The 24,568-nt window shown below is 40.2% G+C and overlaps 1 protein-coding gene across 21 annotated transcripts in view; it reads left to right on the top strand.

The window, feature by feature from the left end:
• RAP1GDS1 (Rap1 GTPase-GDP dissociation stimulator 1) overlaps positions 1-5,908 on the top strand; it is a 176,170-nt gene extending 170,262 nt beyond the window's left edge. For all 21 annotated transcript variants that reach the window (XM_055296952.2, XM_055296951.2, XM_063610211.1 and 18 more), the window contains 2 exons: positions 152-280; positions 5,236-5,908. In XM_055296952.2, coding sequence (XP_055152927.1) covers positions 152-280; positions 5,236-5,363 — 257 coding nt within the window. In that variant the 3' untranslated portion in view covers positions 5,364-5,908. The remainder of the gene's footprint in view (positions 1-151; positions 281-5,235) is intronic.
• The last annotated feature ends 18,660 nt before the right edge of the window (positions 5,909-24,568 follow it).

The raw sequence follows: 24,568 nt of genomic DNA, 5'->3' as shown, positions 1-24,568 counted from the left end.
ATTTAATATTATTTTTCTAGATCGTTATTATTTATCAGTTCCATTTAGAAGGTTTCATATGGTCAGTTTCTTCAAAAGGAAGCAGTGTTTGTCCTGAGGGTACTGGGTTCATACACGGTAGATATAACTTATACTTTGTTTTATTTTGTAGGCACTGCTGAGAAAGATCTAGAAAGTGCTAAACTTGTACAGATTTTACATAGACTGCTAGCAGATGAGAGAAGTGCTCCTGAAATCAAATATAATTCCATGGTCCTGATATGTGCTCTTATGGGATCTGGTAAGTATTCTTCTATCATTTGATGTCCATAAACATATGGTTCACATTAAATATTAAATATAGAGTAATAGTAAATGATGGCTTTGGGTTTTAAAGCCATTAGAAATTAGTTTATGGAGGTTATAAGATAACTTTTTTCCCCTATTACTGTAAACACTCATTTCTTCATGGTGATAACATTGAAAATTTTCTCTTCTAGCTGTCTTGAAATATACACTACATTGGTATTTTCTAGCCATCCAACTGTATAATAGATAGAATTACTTTTTACTGAAGACATTCCCAAAAGATTCTTACTACAATAGAAAGTATCATATAGCGAATCTAGACAACATTCAGTATTGCAAAATCAGTAAGTCTCATGAACCCTAAAATGTTATTTTATAGCAGGCGCAGGTTCTGATTTTGTATGCCATAATATTAACTAAGGAATTTGTTTAGGAGGCCAGGCGTGGTGGCTCATGCCTGTAATCCCAGCACTTTGGGAGGCTGAGGTGGCAGATCACTTGAGGCCAGGAGTTCGAGACCAGCCTGGCGAACATGGTGAAACCCTGTCTCTACTAAAAACACAAAAATTAGCCAGGAGTGGTGGCACACGCCTATAGTCCCAGCTACTCAGAAGGCTGAGGCAAGACAATCGCTTGAACCTGGAAGGCAGAGGTTGTAGCCGAGAGATTGTGCCACTGTACTTCCAGCCTAGGCAACAGAACAAGACTCTGTCTCAAAAAAAAAAAAAAAAAAAAAAAAAAAAAAAATTTTTTTCAACAAATCATTGGTATATCTTCTATGGACATTGGCATATCTTGGTATATGTTCTATGGACACTTGAAAAGAGTGTGTATTATGCAGTTATTGGGTACTGTTGTATAAATGTGAATTTGATTCTGTTGGTACTAGTGTCAAGTTTCCTGTATTCTTGCTGGTTTTCCGGTTAATTGTTCTGTCAATTGTCAAGAGGAAGGGTGTTGAAGTCTCCCACTATAACTGTAGATTTACCTATTTCTCCTTTCAGTTCTGTCAATTTTTGCTTAACATAATTTTCAGCTCTGTTGTTGGGTACCTATACCTTTAGGATTGCTGTGCTTTCTTGAGGGATTGACCCTTTTATCATTATATAATGTACCTCTGTCTGGTATTTTTCTTTGCTCTCGTCAACTTTATCTGACTTTAACATAGCTACTTCTGCTTTTTTTTTATTATTGTTATTTTATTTTCTTTCATGTGCCACTACAAGAAGCCATCCTACTTTCTTTTGAATAACATTCACATGATCTTTTCTCACTCTTTTAGTTTCAATCTGCTGTATTTGAAATGAGTTTCCTATATACAGCGCAAAGTTGTGTCATTTTCTAATCTACTCTACCAGTCCCTTTTGTGTATTTAGACCATTTACATTTAATGGATGACTGATACGGCTTAAGTCTGCAATCTTACTTTTGTTTTCTGTTTGTCCCACTTCTTATTTCTGACTTCCTATGGGTTAAACATTTTTTAGTAATTTACATTTATTCTTCCTCATATGTATATAATTTTTTTTTTTTTTTGAGACGGAGTCTTGCTCTGTCACCCAGGCTGGAGTGCAGTGGCGTGATTTTGGCACACTGCAACTTCTGCCTCCGGGGTTCAAGTGATTCTCATGCCTCAGCCTCTTGAGTAGCTGGGATTACAGATGCCTGCCACATCACACCTGGCTAATTTTTGTATTTTAGTAGAGGTGGGGTTTCACTATGTTGCCCAGGCTGGTCTTGAACTCCTGACCTCAGGTGATCCACCCACCTTGGCCTCCCAAAGTGCTGGGATTACAGGTGTGAGCCACCACACCCAGCCTCTCACGTATATCATTCTTAAACATTTCTTCTACATAAATTTAGAATCATATTAGACAGTGTTACAACTTTTCTTTCAACCACCAAACATATTTCAGAAAACTCTTTGAAAGAGAAGGGAAGTCTATTGTATTTACGCACATTTTTAGATTTCTTATTTTTGTTATAATCATTCCCTTTCTGTTTAGAGAACTTCCTTTAGCCATACTGCTAGCAACAGATTTTTAGCAAAAAAAAAATTTTTTTTCATTCATAATGAAAGGGAAATGATATTCTCAAATGAGAGAAAATGGGTATAGGATTCTGGGTTCACAGTTCTTTTCTTTCGTTACTTGAAAACCATTGTGCCACTTTTTTCTAGCCTCCCTGGTTTCTGATGAGAAATCCACTGTGTTCCTTTGTGTTTTTTTCCCCTGTAGGTAAGGTGTCATTTTTGTCTCTCAAGACTTTCTTTGCGTTTAGTATTCAGAAGTTTAACTATGATGTGTCTTGGCGTGAATTTCTTTGGGTTTATCCTGTTTGAGTTTGCTCAGCTTCTTGAATTGATAGGTTTATGTCTTTTGCTAAATTTGAGAAGTTTTGACTGTTACTTCTTCAGGTACTTTTCAGCCCCATTCTACCCACTCTTTCCAGACCTCTGATAACACTAATGTGAGATCTTTAATTATAGTCTTGTAGGTCCCTGAGGTTTTGTTCTTTTTTACTCCCAGATTATTTTCTTTCTGTTGTACAGACTGAGTAATTTCTATCGTTTTATCTTGGAAGTTCTCTGATTATTTCCCTTGTCCCTTCTATTCTGTTGTTGAAACCTATTTTTATTTCAGTTATATATTTTAGTTCAAAAATTTCCATCTGCTTCTTCTTTATATCTTTTATTTCCTTGCAGGGACTTTGAGTCTCTTCCATTTGTTTAGGCATTTTTAGAATTGTGGTAAAACATATAAAACATAAAATTTACTGTTTTAACCATTTCTAAGTATACAGTTTAATGGCATTAAGAACATTCACATTGCTGTGCAATCATCACCAGCATCCATCTGCAGAACCACCTTCGTTTTCCCAAACTGAAACTCTGTACTCATTAACCAATAACTCCCCATTTACCCCTCCCCACAGCCTCTGGCAATCACCATTTATTTTGTGTCTCCATCATTTGTCAACTCTAGGCACCACATATATGTGGAATAAGAAACTTCTGTCGTTTTTTGTCTAGCTTATTTTACTTAGGTCTTTAAGGCTTATCTGCATTGTAGGCACATCAGTATTTCATTTCCTTTTAAAGCTGAATAATTTTCCATCATATGTATATATCACATTTTGTTTATCCATTCATCAATCCATGGACATTTGGGCCATTTCCACCTTTTGGCTTTTGTGAATAATGCTGCTGTGAACATTGGTATGCAAATATCTCTGAGCCTCTGCTTTTATTTTTGATATATACTCAGAAGTGGAATTACTAGATCATACAGTCAATGTTTAATTTTTTAATTAAATACTGTTTTTACTAATTAAATACCGTCATACTCTTTTTCACAGTGGCTGGACCATTGTACATTTCTACCAGCAGTACACATGGATAATCATTTCTCAACATCCTCACCAATATTTGCTGTGTTTTAGTAACGGCCAAACTAATGAGTGTGAGGTGGCATCTTACTGTGATTTTTATTTGCGTTTCCCTAATGGTTACTGATGGGAATCTTTTTATGTGTTTGTGGGCTATTTGTATATCTTCTTTGGAGAAATGTCTATTCAAGTCTTTGCCGATTTTTAGAATTGAAGGGTTTTGTTGTTGTTGTTGTTATTGTTGAATTGTAAGAGTTTTGCTTTTTTTGAGACGGAGTTTCACACTTGTTGCCCAGGATGGAGTGCAATGGCGTGGTCTCGGCTCACCGTAACCTCTGCCTCCAAGGTTCAAGCGATTCTCCTGCCTCAGCCTCCTGAGTAGCTGGGATTACAGGCATGCACTACCATGCCCAGCTAATTTTGTATTTTTAGTAGAGACAGGGTTTCTCCATGTTGGTCAGGCTGGTCTCAAACTCCCGACCTCAGGTGATCCACCCACCTTGGCCTCCCAAAGTGCTGGGATAACAGGCGTGAGCCACCACGCCTGGCCCAAGTTTTAGGAGTTTGTACCAGTACCCCACTATTTTGATTATTGTAGCTTTGTAGTAAGTTTTGAAATCAGTTAGTATGAAAACTCCAGCTTTGTTCATTTTCAAGATTGTTTTGGAGATTTAGGGTCCCTTGAGATTCCATATGAATTTTAGGATGGGTTTTTCTATTACTACTAAAAACACTGGTTCATTGGTTTATGTCAGTCATATCAAAATAAACACATCAGTTTCGGTAGTACTGATTACATTAAGCTTATTAGACTTCACTCTTCCCATATAACAGTTCTCAGAGTCCTAACAGGAATCCTATATTTTCTTGTAATTGAAGTTAAATAGAGAAAGCAAGTCAGAAAGAAGAGGATAAAAAATCTAAAAGGGAGTCCAGTTTCACAGAAATTTGTTGAAGGATATGAAGTATAAACTTTTCTTTTGCCACAAAATTAATTTGAAACATATCCTAAGCTTTTTGGTAAGTCATTGGACTTCGTATTTGAACTGGTGATAGGGTTGTATGTAACCAAACCTTGAGATCATACAGTGAGCTGTGTTTAATTATAACTCATTATTGTAATTAATCTTACACTGTAGAACTTGACATCTCATTTTCCTTTTTAAAAATTGGGCAAGTAGCTGTGCAGTGGCTCATGACTGTCATCCCAGCTACTTGGGAGACTGAGCTGGATGAATCACTTGAGGCTAGGAGTTTGAGGCTGCAGTAAGCTGTGACCATGCCACTGTACTCAAACCTGGGCAACAGAGCAAGTCCCCATCTTTAAAATTTTTTAATTTAAAAAAAAAGTAAAGTTTTTATGATTTTTTTAAATTATAATACATTCCTAAGAAAGACATTTCTAGGCTACTGCTATGTCTTTTTCCAGAATTGTTTCTAGTTTTATAGCTTCGTCTTGTCAAAATAAACATTTTGGTATATGTTTTGGATAGACTGTATAATAATATTAGAACAATCTAACAGAATCATATCTGTTTTTTTTTTTTTTTTGTCTTCCAGAATCTCTACACAAGGAAGTACAGGATTTGGCTTTTCTAGATGTCGTATCCAAACTTCGCAGTCATGAGAACAAAAGTGTTGCCCAGCAGGCCTCTCTCACAGAGCAGAGACTTACTGTGGAAAGCTGAGAACTGCCCGATACACGGCATCATCCCATCTCTAATTTCCCCTCTGTCCTCCATCCAGCGGCTTCTTCCGCTTCATTCTCTACCATACCACTTGTGCATGCATGTGATGTTCTAATACCAATTGAAGAACCGCTGTAGGTACCTCCCTAATAAGATTTCTAAACCCATAGTGTGATCATGACTTTGTCAAAGGCAAGTCTCCACCCATAACTGTTCTCTTGTATTCCTGTTGCTTGAGCTACATTAATTAGAATGTGCATGTTGTAGTCCTATGATGATATAAACTTGGTACGACATAATGACTTGCTCCACACATGCAGTAAACTACATAATGATGTACTGGTAAACTAGAAACAAAGAATGCAGCAGGATCTGTCTAGCTTATTAAAGATGAAACTGAATTGGAAAAATAGCTCCATTTTTTGGTGCTTGGGAAGCACAGTGACCAAAAAAGTTGTATGGCTGCTTATTCATTAGTCTTTCCTACTAATGTCAAACCCATGGTACCTAGAGTTAAATAAAATTCCAGTGCTCTTACTCTTTAACCTATGGTTTCTCCTTTTTCCTTTGTAGACTATTGAAACAGCCACAAACTTGGCAAGACTTTCTGAAGTTTCTGATTTCGTATTTAACTGACTATTATCAGTAGCCTGATATTGAAAAATATTTGTAGTTTTCAGTGTGAAACTAAGGGGTTGAAGAATTGCTATTACAATCCCTATTACAGAACATTTCGGATTTTGCCTGTATTTTAGATTCTGATACATATGCTGTTTCACTCAGGAACTACTTCTGCCAGTTAATCAGCATTATCCAGCACTTGTCTTTAAAAGTCATTTGGCACTTTTTTTTTTTTAAACTGAGGAAATCGAGTATAGTTCATTGAAGAATGGATTTTTTTTTTTTTTTTTTTTTTTTTTTTTTTTTTTTTGCTGTTTTTCATCATTCAGCTAGAAAGTGAGAAGTTTTATCTTCCATAGTCCTTTTAAATCTTACATTAGAACTAGCAGGACGTAGGTGGAAAGGTGAAGAAATAAGCTTGTCTAGACTAAAGAAAGGAAAGCAGGTTATAAAAGCCATAGTAGCCAGTCCAGTTCATTCTGCAGATGGCCCCATACCAATCGCTGTTAGAGTTTCCCACCTCCACTTTCCCACTGAGAACTGCAGCAATTTTAAAGGATATGAGAAAGCCAAGACTCAAGAGATGAAAAGACCCCCTTGGCGAAATATATTGTACTCTTCACTGCCACCGCCACCACCAAATGGGTTTTTAGAGCTTTGAAACACAATCTTTGTAAATTAACCAAAACCTCCCTGTGACCCACCTACCTTCTCCCCATACCCAAATTTGACCACTACTGGCCTAAAAGGCAAGATGGGCTTTGATATAGAAGGACTGCAGGACAGTAGAAAGGGCTGCCACGGAGGTGACAGGAGCTCCTTCCTCTCCAACATGTGATGCTACACATCTCTGTGGGTAATCTAAGTTGGCCTTTTGACTCTAAAACAGCTATAATCCAAGAAAGTTAAATTCTAATGGAGGTAAAGAATCTTGACTGATTGTTCCCTTTGATGTCCAAATAAGGGACTATTGTGAGTATGTATGCTACACTTACTATAAGAATGATACTGTTTGTTGTCTTTCTCCTGGGCTGGATAGTGGACAATATTACAGGCTTTGAAAGACATCTGTAATGTTGCATAACTGTTCATATTAATAACTTAATAAATAGTATGTGAAGCTATAAGGGCATCATTTGGTTTGTTTGTATATTTTGTCTATATTTCCATCTCCTAGAATAGGGCTTGCTATTGATGTTCAACAAATATTTGTTGACTGAATAAATGAATCCTGCATCCATAAAGTTTCCAGATTGCCTGAACTAATTCCAGAAAGATAGACTGACTGACTGATAGAGAGTTTGAGATTTTGATAGTTTGTCTGACTTTAGGGAAAAATTTTTAACAAAAGCATCCTAAAATCATAAATGTGAGAGAAGTTACCATCTAGGCCAGCTGCCAGCCATCAATTTGCTAGTATGCTAGGAAGTGCCATCTCCAGCAAAATAAAGTGCAATTCAAAGTACTCATCATTGTACAGAAAGACCAGAAGGCTGTGCCCTTATCACAGGAGCTACCAAATTAGATGGTACACTGATGTGCCATTGCAGTGGATGGGAGAGTCTATAGACTGTACTCTCCCTTATCTCCTGCTACTAAATCTTAGTCCTAGAGGCCACTATTAAGTTAGTTTGTTACCCACTAAGAGTACATTCTAAGGGAGACAACAGGAGGGAAGAACAGCGCAACAAAGCTTTAACTGTCAATCTTGAGCCAGTACTAGAACATAGATGAAAAGAGCAGGAATTCAAGCAAAGAAGATGCCTGAGTGCAATGCACTAGAATATACCCCGTCCCCCCCTCCCAACCCCATTAGCAACTTGGAGTCATGCCAGCCCACCCACCTAGACCGTAACCTCACTGTGCTCAAAGCAAACACTGGCCCATAACCCAGTGTTTTCCTTGATAAAAACATATTTTGAGCATACTGTCTGATAAGAATGGAGACGTAGAAGAAAACTTTTTCATCTAAAATGATTTCTTGAATGGAATAGAATGCAGTTCTCATATGCAAGCATTAGTCTGAAGTGTTCTGAAAAATGCTACATGTGAAGAATTCAAAAAGAAATGCTCTTTGGTATAATTAGGAGGCTTATTATCTAATTCTCTTGAACATACTGGGTGATGATATCTAGACATTAAGACATTTAGGTGAGCATTACCCTTCGTATCCAGCTTTTACTGGAATCAGTAAGCTTAAAAGCCACTTAACATTAGGACACTATAACATTTGTATTACACAAGTGTCTATTAAAAAGCATGTAATAATATTGGGGATGAATCTTTATAGCTGTAGCCAGGAAAACTGAGGTCTTTTTTCACAGGTGTGATCTCTAACTTTGCCTACATACATATAAATAATATGCCATGTGACCTCGCTCTGTCTTCCGGGCTGGACTGCAGTGGCACGATCTTGGCTCACTGCAACCTCCACTTTCCAGGTTCAAGCAATTCTCCTGTCCCAGCCTCCCAAGTAGCTGGGATTACAGGCGTGCGCTCTGACGCCTGGTTAATTTTTGTATTTTTAGTGGAGACAGGGTTTCACCATGTTGACCAGGCTGGTCTTGAACTCCTGACCTCAAGTGATCCGCCCGCCTTGGCCTCCCAAAGTGTTGGGATTACAGGCATATGTTTTATAGGCACGTCTGACTCAAGTGTTATGTACTTTAAAAGGGTGATATAGTGCAAAGAGTGTGGTCTTTGGATACTGTCTAATCTATAGTCATATCCTGGGTCTGTTACATACTAGCTGTGTGACCATAGCCAAGTTACTTAAACTCTTTGGGCCTGATTTCTCAATATGACAAGTTTAATAATCCCTACTTCCCTTAGGATTTTCATGACAATTGAAATTTTTAGATGTTCAAGACAAGGTGAGATGGAATTGTGATATCTTAGGGCCTAACCTATATACTCCTCTCTCACTGCTGCAGGATTCCCAACTAAAAAGATTCAAAAAACAACCCCCAAACAGAAGACAGTATGCCTATTAATAGTTTGTAATGTAGAAACAAAATGGCTCACACCTGTAATCCCAACACTTTAGGAGGCCGAGGTGGGTGGATCACTTGAGGTCAGGAGTTCAAGACCAGCCTGGTCAACATGGTGAAACCCTGTCTCCACTAAAAATACAAAAATTAACCATGCATCAGGGTGCATGCCTGTAATCCCAGCTACTTGGAAGGCTGGGACAGGAGAATCCCTTGAACCTGGAAAGCAGAGGTTGCAGTGAGCTGAGATCATGCCACTGCACTCCAGCCTGGACGACAGAGTGAGACTCCGTCCCAAAATAAAAATAAAATTTTTAATGAAATTGAGCTTTTTAGCTGTAGCCACAGAGATTCTGTCTAACACTTTGAAAATGGACAATACACATCTGTCTCCTATTTATAACACTAGACGGGAACTTAATATGATGACAATTCATTTTTATATATTGGAACAAAATTATTAAACAAAACTTAAGCCAGGTAGGTACTGCTGCCTGCAGTTCTTCTGACCTTTGCTCTCTTGGTCTGGTGGTTGTCTCTGGTCCACCAGCAGGAGGACCAGAGAAGGTCAGCACCTCTGACCTTGACCTCCCTTCAGGGAGGTTCTGCTCAGCATCTTGGTGCTTAGTTCTTTTATGTCTAGCATAGGCATGTCAGACAGATACCTAAGACACTTAGAACTTAGGAAGGAAGGGATGATTGAGTACTATTCTAAGATGATATGAGGAAATATTAACCAGAGGAGCTTTGACTTCAGACCCATCTTTGGAGGAACCCAAAATAGTTCTTAATTTCGGCTAAAGCCAACTATCGGTACGTAGACAGTTCCGTTGCCCCACCCTCCCTTTTCTCAAGTTTCCAAAATGCAACCCACTCTCTACCATGCTTCTCCTACCATGACTTCCTTTTTTGTGTAGGTAAGAAAAGTAGAAGAGGTGTTAATGAATCATATTCTGCTCTTTTCACCCACGCAGCCTCATCCCCTAGTACCCAGCAGAAGTTAGAGGAAGTAACACAGCAGAGTGTCCATGTAGATTCATCATATCCCAAAGTAATTATTAATTCCTTTGCTTCCCACTTGCCTACTTCTTGTCCTCTTGTTACCCTATCACGATTGTGAAACACAGTGACTTCCCCTAAGCCACAACAAGTGAGAACAAGATGTTCACTGACCTGAGAAAACCATCTGAAAAAAATTCATCTCCTGTTAATGAGAGAACAGCCTCGCATTTGTGTTATAATATGATCTGACAGTTAGTTCATAGAAAGCATGCTTTGTTATACCTGTGCCTAACATCTGATGCAAAGCTTCAGAATGACGTTCTGGCATGCTTGCCCACAGCAGTTGCCCAGGGTGTATTTTACATGGTTGAAGCATTGTGTCATGTGTAGCTATATCTTTTTCCCCCCACTTAAGAATTTCTCACGTTACTAACAACTCGTTTTTATAAACCTCTTTTTTAATGGCTGCATATTTTTTGTTCTTTGTTATGTTCTTTGTGGTTTTGAGATGGGGTCTTGCACAGGCTGGAGTGCAGTGGTGTGATCTTGGCTCACCACAAACGCAACCTGCTGGGCTCAACTGATACACCTCAGCCTCCCTAGTAGCTGGGACCACAGGCATCACTACTATGCCCGGCTATTTAGTTGTTTTTTTAATGTTGCAGAGATGAAGTCTCGCTTTGTTGCCCAGGCTAGCCTTGCATTCCCAGACTCAAGCAATCCTCCCAAAGTGCTGGAATTACAGGCATGAGCCACCATACTCCCATGTTCTTTAATTATATGGCTGTACCAGAATCTTACTTAACCTTTTCCTGCATCTAGACATTCAAGATATATTCTGAGTTTTAAAAAACAAACCCCAAATGCTAGGTTGTGTGTGTTTTCAGGTGCTAGGGTAGTTCCTCAACTAAAAACTATCTGACTTGCCAGTCCCTCTATTTTCTGCCCCTAATTCTTAAATCGAAGCCCCAATCCTTTCTTCCTCAGGGATCCTGATCAATTTCTCAGTGTGGCAGAGCTGCCCTGGCCAGCCTCTGTGCAACCCTTCCTGATGCACCCTTACTTTTCGTCACCTCTTGAACACTCTACTCCAGCCGAGCCCTCCCCACTCTCCCGAGGGAACCCAAAACAGCACCTCCTCCTGGGCATCCAAGCGTTACATCACTTATACCCACGCAACATGTACCACCACCCCATTACCAAATGTATCAGAGTGGGTTCAGAGTGTATCAGAAGAGGTATAGAGCACACCTACAAGTACCTATGGAACTGATGTTTAGCTGATTGGAGTCTTATCACCTCTTAGCACTGCCATCAACTGCTAGCAACATATTTGCACCTCTAAACAAACTTGTGAACAACCACTCTGATTTCTTCCAAGCTGATAAACACTCTCCAAGCACCACTCACATGGAGAGGGGAGGGAAGGAGTGGAGGGCCTCTTCTTCCACAAGAGTCATCATTAAACACTCTTCATGCTCTTCACGATTCTATCACCTGGCCAACCCGATTCTTCCTCTATAGGCTTGGGATGCCAAACTAGGGGCCCTCACACATGTTTGGGCCACATGGTTGTTGTTTTTTGTTTGTTTTGTTTTGTTTTGAGACAGAGTCTTGTTCTGTCGCCCAGGCTGGAGTGCAGTGGTGCCATCTCAGCCCGCTGCAAGCTCCACTTCCCAGGTTCACGCCATTCTGCCTCAGCCTCCCGAGTAGCTGGGACTACAGGTGCCCGCCACCACGCCCAGCTAATTTTTTGTGTTTTTAGTAGAGACAGGGTTTCACCTTGTTAGCCAGGATGGTCTCGATCTCCTGACCTTGTGATCTGCCCGCCTCGGCCTCCCAAAGTGCTGGGATTACAGGCATGAGTCACTGCGTCTGGCCTGGTATTTTTTTTTTTAAAAAAAGGAAGAAGAAAAGGAGAAAAAATGAATAGCTTTAAACATTTAAAATGTAAGTGATTGTGCATAAAAATCCATTTCTCTGGCTTTTCTTTGAAAATGAGGAGATCTGACAACCAGGGACTCTACATTTCAGGAGAAGAGCATGTGGCTGGGGCCCCCTTTGGACAGGATATGTCTCTACTGGATTAGATCCCCACCTGGCCATTCACCTAAACGGCATAGCCCCTGGAAGCCTATGCATCTGTGACCCTGTGGATGGAGGCTGTCTGCTTCCAGAGCAGGAGAAAGGGAAATGGATTTTTAGGGACAGAGAACAGCACTATGGGAAAGACCATGTTTAAGGAAGGTCCAAATATTTGACCCAAGGTCATTTGTATGACCTGTGCAAACTTGCACTGCCTTTAGTCCCCCAGAGAAGACTTTCCATCCTGAGAGTCAGTGACAGCTGCAGTCTGACAAGTGGCAGGAACATGAAAACAGCTGCAAGCCATGCCCAAGCCTGCACTCACCACATCCTGCTGATAGGAGGGTGCTGGTGCTGGCCCTCCTGTCCCCTCTCCTCTCACAGGTCTGGCAGCAGCTTGTGGGACTGCAGGGATTTAGAAAGTCCCTTAGCTGGGTCAGGAATGTAGCCCTTCTCCTGAGGCCAAAGGCATTTTCACCATTTTCTTTATCCCATGAGTCAGGGGATCTTATGCAATATGGAACCCTGCTCACCCAAGCTTATTGCACTCTGCTCTTGGAGGCCTCCCTTTGGAGAATTCCTAACACAGACTCTACCTGCCAGCCTCCCAGGCTAACCTGATCAACCACAATTTCCTCTTCATAGCCAACCCCACAGAAATGAGCCTCCTCATCTTGGCTCATATAATTAGAAGTTCTGCTCCATTCCAGCCAAGATTCCAGTGAAAAGAAACATTCTGCTCCTAAATGTTTCAATGACAGCATGTACCAAAGAACAGTATGTTTCCTATATACCCCAGAGTGAGTAAGCCCCAGTGGGCTCAAAGAAAGACCAGATAATTCTCCTTGCCTTAAGCTAACAAGGGTTACATAGACCGGGAGCTAGAGCATGGCAATGGCAGAGGAATAGTTGCCAAACCTTGTGTTCGCTCTGGATGGCCAACCCATAGCCAAAAACATGCCAGAACTCCTACATCCCTACCATATTTGAAAAAAGTATATAGTATCAATAAGTGTTAAAAAATGTCTTTGTGGCAAATATGAATATTTCTTCAATATCCAGCTCTCCTTATTAACAGAACCCCGATTTTGTTCAGAGTCTAGTATGCCAAGCTTCAAATAGTCCAATTTTCCAGCTTTCCAAGCTAGTGCTACAGTTCCATAGAAATCCCCGGATATGGCATCCTTTAGTAAATAGAAAGGAAAAGACCTGCTGGGCAAATGCTGTTTTGTCCCTTCACCTTTTCCTTTTTTTCCCCTCCTTCTTGCCTCAAATATGCAGCCCTTTAGCAACCATTAGGTAGAAACCTGAGGATGAAGGTCTGTACCTTAAGGACAGTGGAACAGAAAGGTACAAAGAGCCTGGGTCCACAGGAGCATCAGTGAGCTGGAGTAGCAGCCCTATGCTGAGAACCCTCATGCAGATGGCAGGAGACACACACCTGCCGTTGAAATCCCTCAGGCAGGGTTTTCCATTATTTCAAATGGAATGAAATCTTGATTCATGAAGCTAGTCGCTAATGTATCAAAATCTCCCCCAGGACAATTTGTTCTGCTTAAAGGCCATGGCCACGGAACTCATGACAACAGAATCCATAAGGATTTAAACAACTGGGGCTACCAGTTTTAACTCTCAAAGTTCAAAAATACCCCAAAAAGTCTGACTCTCTAACTCAACAGCCTTCCTCACTACCCAAAGATTTACTGAACACTTACTCTGTCAGGCTGTGTTGGAAGAAGATAAACATGAACCTGACTATTGAGCAAACAAGTAAGGGCTTTAACCAAGGCATGAACAGAGTTATGGGGTTCTGTAGAGGTGACTGTGGGTGCTCTGGGCATCTTGGGGCAGAGGGTACATAGGAAGGAAGGGTGGCAGCAAAAGAAAAGGCTGGGAAAATAGAGCAGAAGAGATGGCAGGAGCAGGGAGTAGACATTAGCCATTTTAACTTTGTATTATATAATGGAAAAACCAAGGTTTCTACATAAAAGATGGGTATATTTGCTTTATGTTTTGTTCTAGAATCAGAATTATTGCTAATGGGGGTGGGGCAGGCTAGCAGAAAGGAAATTAATAGGTATTGTGATGAATCCCTGATGTTGAGAGACAATTCTCGATGGGTGTCTTGTATTTCTACACCTCTGTGAAAGACAGCTTCAGCTTTTTCTTTTTAACTACCTTTTCAAGGATGTTTATATACCAAATAGCCTTGCGAGATAGGGACAGTGTCTCCCTGGGACAGGCAGATTTATTTTTACTGTACAGAAATCAAGATAAGGTCTCCCTTGGGGGCAAAGGTTGGTCAGGATCGCTTGCAGTCCCCTTTATGAGACTGGGGTTTCCTAAACTCAGTTCCTTCGCTGGGGCATAAACCCGCGGTGTGTGAAGTATCCATCTGGGCCACTGTTCCCTGTCGGACTTGGGAAGCAAGAGAAACTACTGCAAACATGAAATTCATTTTACCAGGGGTGCATGCATAATAAAGTCCTTTCAGTCTGACCCAGGAGTCTCAGGCCTTCTCTCAGCATCTATGTACCTGTGGCAGGCTAACTTGTTAGTTTGCAAGGAGAGTAAAATCTCAAACACTTCACAATTTTTTATGCCTAAACTAGGATTTTGAGAGAGGAAGGGTCTGGGATACTTTTATGGAGCTAGAGATTGGAAAAGAAGATCATTCAGAAGTATCTGAGTTGGGTGACTGGGCAGAAGATGGTGGTGATGTTAACTAAAAGGAGGAACACAGAAAGGAAAGCGGGTTCCTGTAAAATGAGTTGGCTTTGACACATTTGGTTGGAGATGCCTAGAGGATCTTGAGGAAGAGATAGGCAGGTGGACAGGTTATTCCAGCTGAGCCATGAGTACAGGGGATGCTCCATAAACAAACAGCCCCACAGGCCTCAGCGCTCCGTTCGGCACTTCCTAAACTCACACATCATTGTGTTGCCTCAGGGTCCCCAGGAAACACCAATAGATCCATTTTTTAAAAAAGTTTGCTTAAATTAGACATGGTGGTGTGTGCCTGTAGTCACAGCTATGTGAAAGGCTGGGGTGGGAGGATTGCTTGAGCCTGAAAGGCAGAGGTTGCAGTGAGCTATGGTCATGCCACTGTACCCCAGACTAGGTGACAGAGCAAGACCCTGTCTTAAAAAAATAAAAATAAAAAAAGTGTTCTTTTCCCAACACTTAGGGAATCAAATCCCTGGAGCTGGAGCCTGGGTATCTGAATTTTTTTAAAGCTCCAAAGGTGATTCTGATCTGCAGCCAGAGTAGAAAAATGCCAGCTAGAACAAAGGGCAATGAAATGATACTTTCTGTAAAGTTCTCAGAGTGTGGCCTGGCCAACAAGAGTCCTCACCTTGTTTGATCAAGTAGGTAGCCATTTCCTGAATTGGTACCCCAGGATTTTTGTTCAACCTCCATCCTTTTTGAGGCCACTGAGTTCTGACTCAGAGACCAATTATCACTTGCCAAGTAAAGCACCATACTTAAAGAGATCAGATATCCTGAGCCACCCAGCTCCCAGATGTTGCTGTAAAGGAGACATTATATCCCAGAATGGTTCAGAGATTTTTCTGCTCCCCTAAACTTTCTGGAATCCTGCCTGACACATCCTCTGGATTAATCATCAGGATACCCTCATGTCCAGCATATGGGGCATAGCCCTGGACACAACCATCCCCTACACCCCATCATCCTTACGAAAAGCCATGTTCTTTCAGACATCCGAAGTCTTTTGCTGATAGTCTGAGACTTTGAGCTCTTAGAGAAGGCAGAGGGGATGGTTGTGTGCTTGGTTAGCTCATGGCCTTTCTCCTTAGCTTTCCAAGTGCCCATGTGTACCTCATAGCCCTTCCATGTGCTGGCATGACTTCTTCTTGAAAGGCTTTTCTCTCTATATGATCATGTCACCAGCAAACAGTAACAGTGTGGCTTCCTCTTTACCAGTTTGGATGCCCTTTATTTCTTTCTCTTTTCTAATTGCTCTGGCTAGGATATCTAGCACTATGTTGAATAGAAGTACTGAAAGTAGGCATCCTTGTCTTGTCCCAGTTCTCAGGGGGAATGCTTTCAACTTCTTCCCATTCAGTATAATGTTGACTGTGGGTTTGTCATGGATAGCTTTTATTACCTTAAGGTATTTCCCTTCTATGCCAATCTTGCTGAGGGTTTTAATCATAAAGGATGCTGGATTTTGTCAAATGCTTTTTCTGCATCTATTGAGATGATCATGTGATTTTTGTTTTTAATTCTGTTTATGTGATGTATCACACTTTTTGACTTGCATATGTTAAGTATGCAGGGATGAAGAATACATTCCTGGTATGAAAACCACTTGATCATGCTGGATTATCTTTCTGATATGCTGTTGAATTTGGTTAGCTAGTATTTTCTTGAGGATTTTTACATCTACGTTTATCAGGGATATTGGTCTGTAGTTTCCTTTTTTGTTGTGTCCTTTCTTGGTTTTGGTATTGGGGTGATATTGGCTTCATAGAATGACCTAGGGAGGATTCCCTGTTTCTCTGTCATTTGGAATAGTGTCAATAGTATTGGTGCCAAATCTCTGAATGTGTGATAGAATTCAGCTACGAACCTGTCTGGTCCTGGACTTCTTTTTCCTTGGTAACTTTTTATTACCATTTATCACTGCTTGTTATTGGTTTGTTCAGAGTTTTTATTTTTTCTTGGTTTAATCTAGGTGAGTTGTATATTTCCAGGAATTTATCCATCTCCTCTAAGTTTCCTAGTTTATGTGCGTAAAGGTATTCTTAGTAGCCTTGAATGATCTTTTGTATTTCTATGGTATGGATTATAACATCTCCTATGTCTTTTCTAATGGAGCTTATTTGGATCTTCTCTCTTCTTTTCATGGTTAATTTCACTAATTGGCTATCAACTTTAGTCATCTTTTCAAAGAATCAGCTTTTTGTTTCATTTACCTTTTGTATTTTTTTTTGTTTGTTTGTTTCAATTTCATTTAGTTCTGCTCTTTGTTATTTCCTTTCTTTTTCCTTTTTCCTTTGCTGAGTTGGGGTTTGGTTTGTTCTTGTTTCTCTAACTCCTTGACGTGTGACCTTAGATTTTTCTATTTGTGCTCTTTCAGATATTTTGACATAGGCATTTAATGCTATGAACTTTCCTCTTATCACCCACCGCCTTTGCTGTATCCCAAACATTTTGATAGGTTGTGTCACTATTATCATTGAGTTCAAAGAATTTTTTTTTTTTTGAGATGCAGTCTCACTCTGTCACCCAGGCTGGAGTGCAGTGGCATGATCTTGGCTCACTGCAAGCTCCGCCACCCAGGTTCACACCATTCTCCTGCCTCAGCCTCCCGAGTAGCTGGGACTACAGGCACCCACCACCACGCCCAGCTAATTTTTTGTATTTTTGGTACAGATGGGGTTTCACCATGTTAGCCAGGATGGTCTTGATCTCCTGACCTCATGATCCGCCTGCCTCAGCCTCCCAAAGTGCTGGGATTACAGACGTGAGCCACCGCACCCAGCCGAGTTCAAAGAATTTTTTAAGTTCCATCTTGATTTCATTGTTGACCCAATGGTTATTCAGGAGCAGGTTATGTAATTCCCATGTATTTGCATGGTTTTGAGGGTTCCTTTTGGAGTTGATTTCCAGTTTTATTCTACTATGGTCTGAGAGAGTACTTGTTATAATTGTGATTTTCTTAAATTTGTTGAGACTTGTTTAGTGGCCTGTCATATGGTCTATCTTAGAGAATGTTCCATGTGCTGATGAATAGAATGTATATTCTGCAGATGTTGGGTAGAATGTTCTGTAAATATCTATTAAGTTCGTTTATTCTAGGGTATAGTTTAAGTCCATCGTTTCTTTGTTGACTTTCTGCCTTGATGACCTGTCCAGTGCTGTCAGTGGGGTATTGAAGCTCCTCAATATTATTGTGCTGCTATCTCATTTCTTAGGTCTAATAGGAATTGTTTTCTAAATCTGGGAGCTCCAGTTTTAGGTGAATATATGTCTAGGATTGTGATATTTTCCTGTGGGACTAGTCCTCTTATCATTATATAATGTCCCTCTTTGTCTTTTTTAACTGCTGTTGCTTCAAAGTTTGTTTTGTGTGATATAAGGATAGGATTTCCTTCTCATTTTTGGTGTCTATTTGCATGGGACGTCTTTTTCTGCCACTTTACCTTAAGTTTATTTGAGTCCTTATGTATCAAAGACTTCATGACCAAGAACCCAAAAGCAAATGCAACAAAAACAGAGATAAATAGATGGGACTTAATTAAACTAAAAAGCTTCTGCACAGTAAAAGAAATAATTAGTAAACAGATGACGGACAGAGTGGAAGAAAATCTTTATAATTTATACATCTGACAAAGGACTAATATCCAGAATCTATAGGGAACTCAAACAAATCAGCAAGAAAAAAAAAACAATAAAAAAGTGAGCTAAGGACATGAATAGACAATTCTCAAAAGATGATATATAAATAGCCAACAAGCATATGAAAAAATGTTCAGCACCTATGATGAGGGAAATGCAAATCAAAACGACAATGCGATACCATGTTAGTCCTGCAAGAATGTCCATAATAAAAAAATAATAGATGATTCAACAAGAAGAGCTAACTATCCTAAATATATATGCACCCAACACAGGAGCACCCAGATTCATAAAGCAAGTCCTGAGTGACCTACAAAGGGACTTAAACTCCCACACAATAATAACGGGAGATTTTAACACCCCACTGTCAACATTAGACAGATCAACGAGACAGAAAGTTAACAAGCATATCCAGGAATTGAACTCAGCTCTGCACAAAGTGGACCTAATAGACATCTACAGAACTCTCCACCCCAAATCAACAGAATATACATTTTTTTCAGCACCACACCACACCTATTCCAAAATTGACCACATAGTTGGAAGTAAAGCTCTCCTCAGCAAATGTAAAAGAACAGAAATTATAACAAACTGTCTCTCAGACCACAGTGCAATCAAACTAGAACTCAGGATTAAGAAACTCACTCAAAACTGCTCAACTACATGGAAACTGAACAACCTGCTCCTGAATGACTATTGGGTACATAATGAAATAAAGGCAGAAATAAAGATGTTCTTTGAAACCAATGAGAACAAAGACACAACATACCAGAATCTCTGGGACACATTCAAAGCAGTGTGTAGAGGGAAATTTATAGCACTAAATGCCCACAAGAGAAAGCAGGAAAGATCCAAAATTGACACCCTAACATCACAATTAAAAGAACTAGAAAAGCAACAGCAAACACATTCAAAAGCTAGCAGAAGGCTAGAAATAACTAAAATCAGAGCAGAACTGAAGGAAATAGAGACACAAAAAACCCTTCAAAAAATTAATGAATCCAGGAGCTGGTTTTTTGAAAGGATCAACAAAATTGATAGACTGCTAGCAAGACTAATAAAGAAGAAAAGAGAGAAGAATCAAATAGATGCAATAAAAAATGTAAAAGGGGATATCACCACCGATCCCACAGAAATACAATCTACCATCAGAGAATACTACAAACACCTCTATGCAAATAAACTAGAAAATCTAGAAGAAATGGATAAATTCCTTGACAAATACACCCTCCCAAGACTAAACCAGGAAGAAGTTGAATCTCTGAATAGACCAATAACAGGTTCTGAAATTGTGGCAATAATCAATAGCTTACCAACCAAAAAGAGTCCAGGACCTGATGGATTCACAGCCAAATTCTACCAGAGGTACAAGGAGGAACTGGTACCATTCCTTCTGAAACTATTCCAATCAATAGAAAAAGAGGGAATCCTCCCTAACACATTTTATGAAGCCAACATCGTCCTGATACCAAAGCCTGGCAGAGACATCACCAAAAAAGGGAATTTCAGACCAATATCCTTGATGAACATTGAAGCAAAAATCCTCAATAAAATACTGGCAAACCGAATCCAGCAGCACATCAAAAAGCTTATCCACCATAATCAAGTGGGCTTCATCCCTGGGATGCAAGGCTGGTTCAACATATGCAAATCAATAAATGTAATCCAGCATATAAACAGAACCAAAGACAAAAACCACATGATTATCTGAATAGATGCAGAAAAGGCCTTTGACAAAATTCAACAACCCTTCATGCTAAAAACTCTCAATAAATTAGGTATTGATGGGACGTATCTCAAAATAATAGCTATCTATGACAAACCCACAGCCAATATCATACTGAATGGGCAAAAACTGGAAACATTCCCTCTGAAAACTGGCACAAGACAGGGATGCCCTCTCTCACCACTCCTATTCAACATAGTGCTGGAAGTTCTGGCCAGAGCAATCAGGCAGGAGAAGGAAATAATGGGTATTCAATTAGGAAAAGAGGAAGTCCAATTGTCCCTGTTTGCAGATGACATGATTGTATATCTAGAAAACCCCATTGTCTCAGCCCAAAATCTCCTTAAGCTGATTAGCAACTTCAGCAAAGTCTCAGGATACAAAATCAATGTACAAAAATCAAAAGCATTCTTGTACACCAATCACAGACAAACAGAGAGCCAAATCATGAGTGAACTCCCATTCACAATTGCTTCAAAGAGAATAAAATACCTAGGAATCCAACTTACAAGGGATGTGAAGGACCTCTTCAAGGAGAACTACAAACCACTGCTCAATGAAATAAAAGAGGATACAAACAAATGGAAGAACATTCCATGCTCATGGGTTGGAAGAATCAATATCGTGAAAATGGCCATACTGCCCAAGGTAATTTATAGATTCAATGCCATCCCCATCAAGCTACCAATGACTTTCTTCACAGAATTGGAAAAAACTACTTTAAAGTTCACATGGGACCAAAAAAGAGCCCGCATCACCAAGTCAATCCTAAGCCAAAAGAACAAAGCTGGAGGCATCATGCTACCTGACTTCAAACTATACTACAAGGCTACAGTAACCAAAACAGCATGGTACTGATACCACAACAGAGACATAGATCAATGGAACAGAGCAGAATGTTCTGTTCTCAGAACATTCCCTCAGAAATGATGCTACATATCTACAACTATCTGGTCTTTGACAAACCTGACAAAAACAAGCAATGGGGAAAGGATTCCCTATTTAATAAATGGTGCTGGGAAAACTGGCTAGCCATATGTAGAAAGCTGAAACTGGATCCCTTCCTTACACCTTGTACAAAAATTAATTCAAGATGGATTAAAGACTTCAATGTTAGACCAAAAACCATTAAAATCCTACAAGAAAACCTAGGCAATACCATTCAGGACATAGGCGTGGGCAAGGACTTCATGTCTAAAACACCAAAAACAATGGCAACGAAAGCCAAAATTGACAAATGGGATCTAATTAAACTAAACAGCTTCTGCACAGCAAAAGAAACTACCATCAGAGTGAACAGGCAACCTACAGAATGGGAGAAAATTTTTGCAACCTACTCATCTGACAAAGGGCTAATATCCAGAATCTACAATGAACTCAAACAAATTTACAAGAAAAAAACAAACAACCCCATCAAAAAGTGGGCAAAGGACATGAACAGACACTTCTCAAAAGATGACATTTATGCAGCCAAAAAACACATGAAGAAATGCTCATCATCACTGGCCATCAGAGAAATGCAAATCAAAACCACAGTGAGATACCATCTCACACCAGTTAGAATGGCCATCATTAAAAAATCAGGAAAAAACAGGTGCTGGAGAGGATGTGGAGAAATAGGAACACTTTTACACTGTTGGTGGGACTGTAAACTAGTTCAACCATTGTGGAAGTCAGTGTGGCGATTCCTCAGGGATCTAGAACTAGAAATACCATTTGACCCAGCCATCCCATTACTGGGAATATACCCAAAGGACTATAAATCATGCTGCTATAAAGACACATGCACACGTATGTTTATTGCGGCACTATTCACAATAGCAAAGACTTGGAACCAACCCAAATGTCCAACAATGATAGACTGGATTAAGAAAATGTGGCACATATACACCATGGAATACTATGCAGCCATAAAAAATGATGAGTTCATGTCCTTTGTAGGGACATGGATGAAATTGGAAAACATTATTCTCAGTAAACTATCACAAGGACAAAAAACCAAACACCTCATGTTCTCACTCATAGGTGGGAATTGAACGAGAACTCATGGACACAGAAAGGGGAACATCACACTCCAGGGACTGTTGTGGGGTTGGGGGAGGGGGGAGTGACAGCATTAGGAGATATACCTAATGCTAAATGACACGTTAATGGGTGCAGCAAATCAACATGGCACATCTACACATATGTAACAAACCTGCACATTGTGCACATGTACCCTAAAACCTAAAGTATAATAATAAAAAAAGAATAATAAAAAAAGAATAATAATAATAGATGTTGGCATGGATATGGTGAAAAGGGAACACTTTTACACTGTTGGTGGGAATGTAAACTAGTGCCACTATGGAAAACAGTATGGAGATTCCTTACAGAACTAAAAATAGATCTACCCTTTGATTCAGCCATCCCATTCCTGGGTATCTACCCAGATGAAAAGAAGTCATTTTATGAAAGAGATACTTGCATATGCATGTTTATAGCAGCACAATTCACAATTGCAAAAATATGGAACCAGCTCAAACGCACATCAATTAGTAGATAATGTGGTGTATACACACACACACTCACACACACATACACGTGTGTATACATACACACCATGAAATACTACTCAGCCATAAAAAGGAATGAAATGATGGCATTTGCAGCAAACTGGATAAAATTGGAGACCATTATTCTAAGTGAAGTAACTCAGGAATGGAAAACCAAACATTGTATATTCTCATTCATAAGTGGGAGCTGAGCTATGAGGATGCAAAGGCATGAGAATAATACAATGGACTTTGGGGACTCGGAGGGAAAAGTTGGGACAGGGTCAGAGATAAGACTACACATTGGGTACAGTGTACACTGCTCGGGTGATGGGTGCACCAAATCTCAGAAATCACCACTAAAGAACTTATTCATGTAACCAAACACCACTTCTTCCTTAAAAACCTACTGAAATTTTTAAAAATGAACCAAAGGTTGTTCTCTGAAAAAACCAAATACCACATGTTCTTACTTATAAGTGGGAGGTAAATGATGAGAACTCATGAATACAGAAGGGAACAATAGACATTGGGGTCTACTTGAGGGTAGAGGGTGGGAGGAGGGAAAGAAGCAGAAAAATAACCATTGGGTACTATGTTTAATACCTGGGTGACGGCCAGGTGCAGTGGCTCACGCTTGTAATCCCAGCACTTTGGGAGGCCGAGGCGGGCGGATCACAAGTTCGGGAAATCGAGACCACGGTGAAACCCCGTCTCTACTAAAAATACAAAAAAAATTAGCCGGGCATGGTGGCAGGCGGCTGTAGTCCCAGCTACTCGGAGAGGCTGAGGCAGGAGAATGGCGTGAACCCAGGAGGCGGAGCTTGCAGTGAGCTGAGATCGTGCCACTGCACTCCAGCCTGGGCGACAGAGTGAGACTCCGTCTCCAAAAAAAAAAAAAAAATACCTGGGTGACAAAATAATCTATAAAACAAACCCCCATGACACAAGTTTACCTGTATAAGAAACCTTCACATGTACCCCAAAACCTAAAATAAAAGTTTTGAAAAGAAAAGGTTGTTCTCCCTTTCCCTTGCAGGGCCCCTGATGGGTAGCCATGTAGTTCAGCACACATATTCTTACTACCATTTGAACCTAAACTAATGAGATTCATAAGAATCTCTATTGGCAATATCATAAGAGTTTCCTCAGCTTAACCTTGATCCCCCTTCTAGTAACACAGCTATTCCAAAATATGGTCATTTAAGGAATCCTTCAAGCCTGGGAGAAACTCAGAATTTATTAGCAAAATAGTTTATTCAAAGGTTGACTCTCTACACACATTTGTTTTTTCTATTTGATGCTCAAACATAATTAGGGAGTGGAGGAAGGTGGAGATGCCCTAGGAGGGTGTATTAGTCTGTTTTCACACTGCTTGAAATAACTACCTGAGACTGAGTAATTTATGAAGAAAAGAGGTTTAACTGACTTGCAGTTCTACAGGCTGCACAGGAAGAATGACTGGGAGGCCTCTGGAAACTTACAATCATGACAGAAGGCGAAGGGGAAGTGAGCACCTTCTTCACATGGTGGCAGGAGAGAGAAAGAGAGGTAAGGGGAAAGTGCCACACACTTTTAAACCATCATGAGAACTATCACGGGAACAGCAAGGGGGAAATCTGCCCCCATGATCCAATCAGCCCCTGCCAGGCCCCTCCTCCAATTTGACATGAGGTTTGGGTGGGGACACAAATCCAAACCAGATCAGAGGATTAAACATTTGCTGTACTCAGGATGCAGGCCTGAGCTCATCCAGTGTTGACTGACAGATGCCAGGCTCAGTTCAGCTTTAAAAAATACATCTTGGCGGCCAGGCACAGTGGCTCACCCCTGTAATCCCAGCACTTTGGGAGGCTGAGGTGGTCAGGAGTTTGAGACCAG

This window comes from Symphalangus syndactylus, chromosome 10, assembly GCF_028878055.3.
Source record: "Symphalangus syndactylus isolate Jambi chromosome 10, NHGRI_mSymSyn1-v2.1_pri, whole genome shotgun sequence".
Classification (NCBI taxonomy): Eukaryota; Metazoa; Chordata; class Mammalia; order Primates; family Hylobatidae; genus Symphalangus; species Symphalangus syndactylus.
Note: the sequence above shows the minus strand (reverse complement) of the source record. Positions and strands in the feature narration are given on the sequence as shown.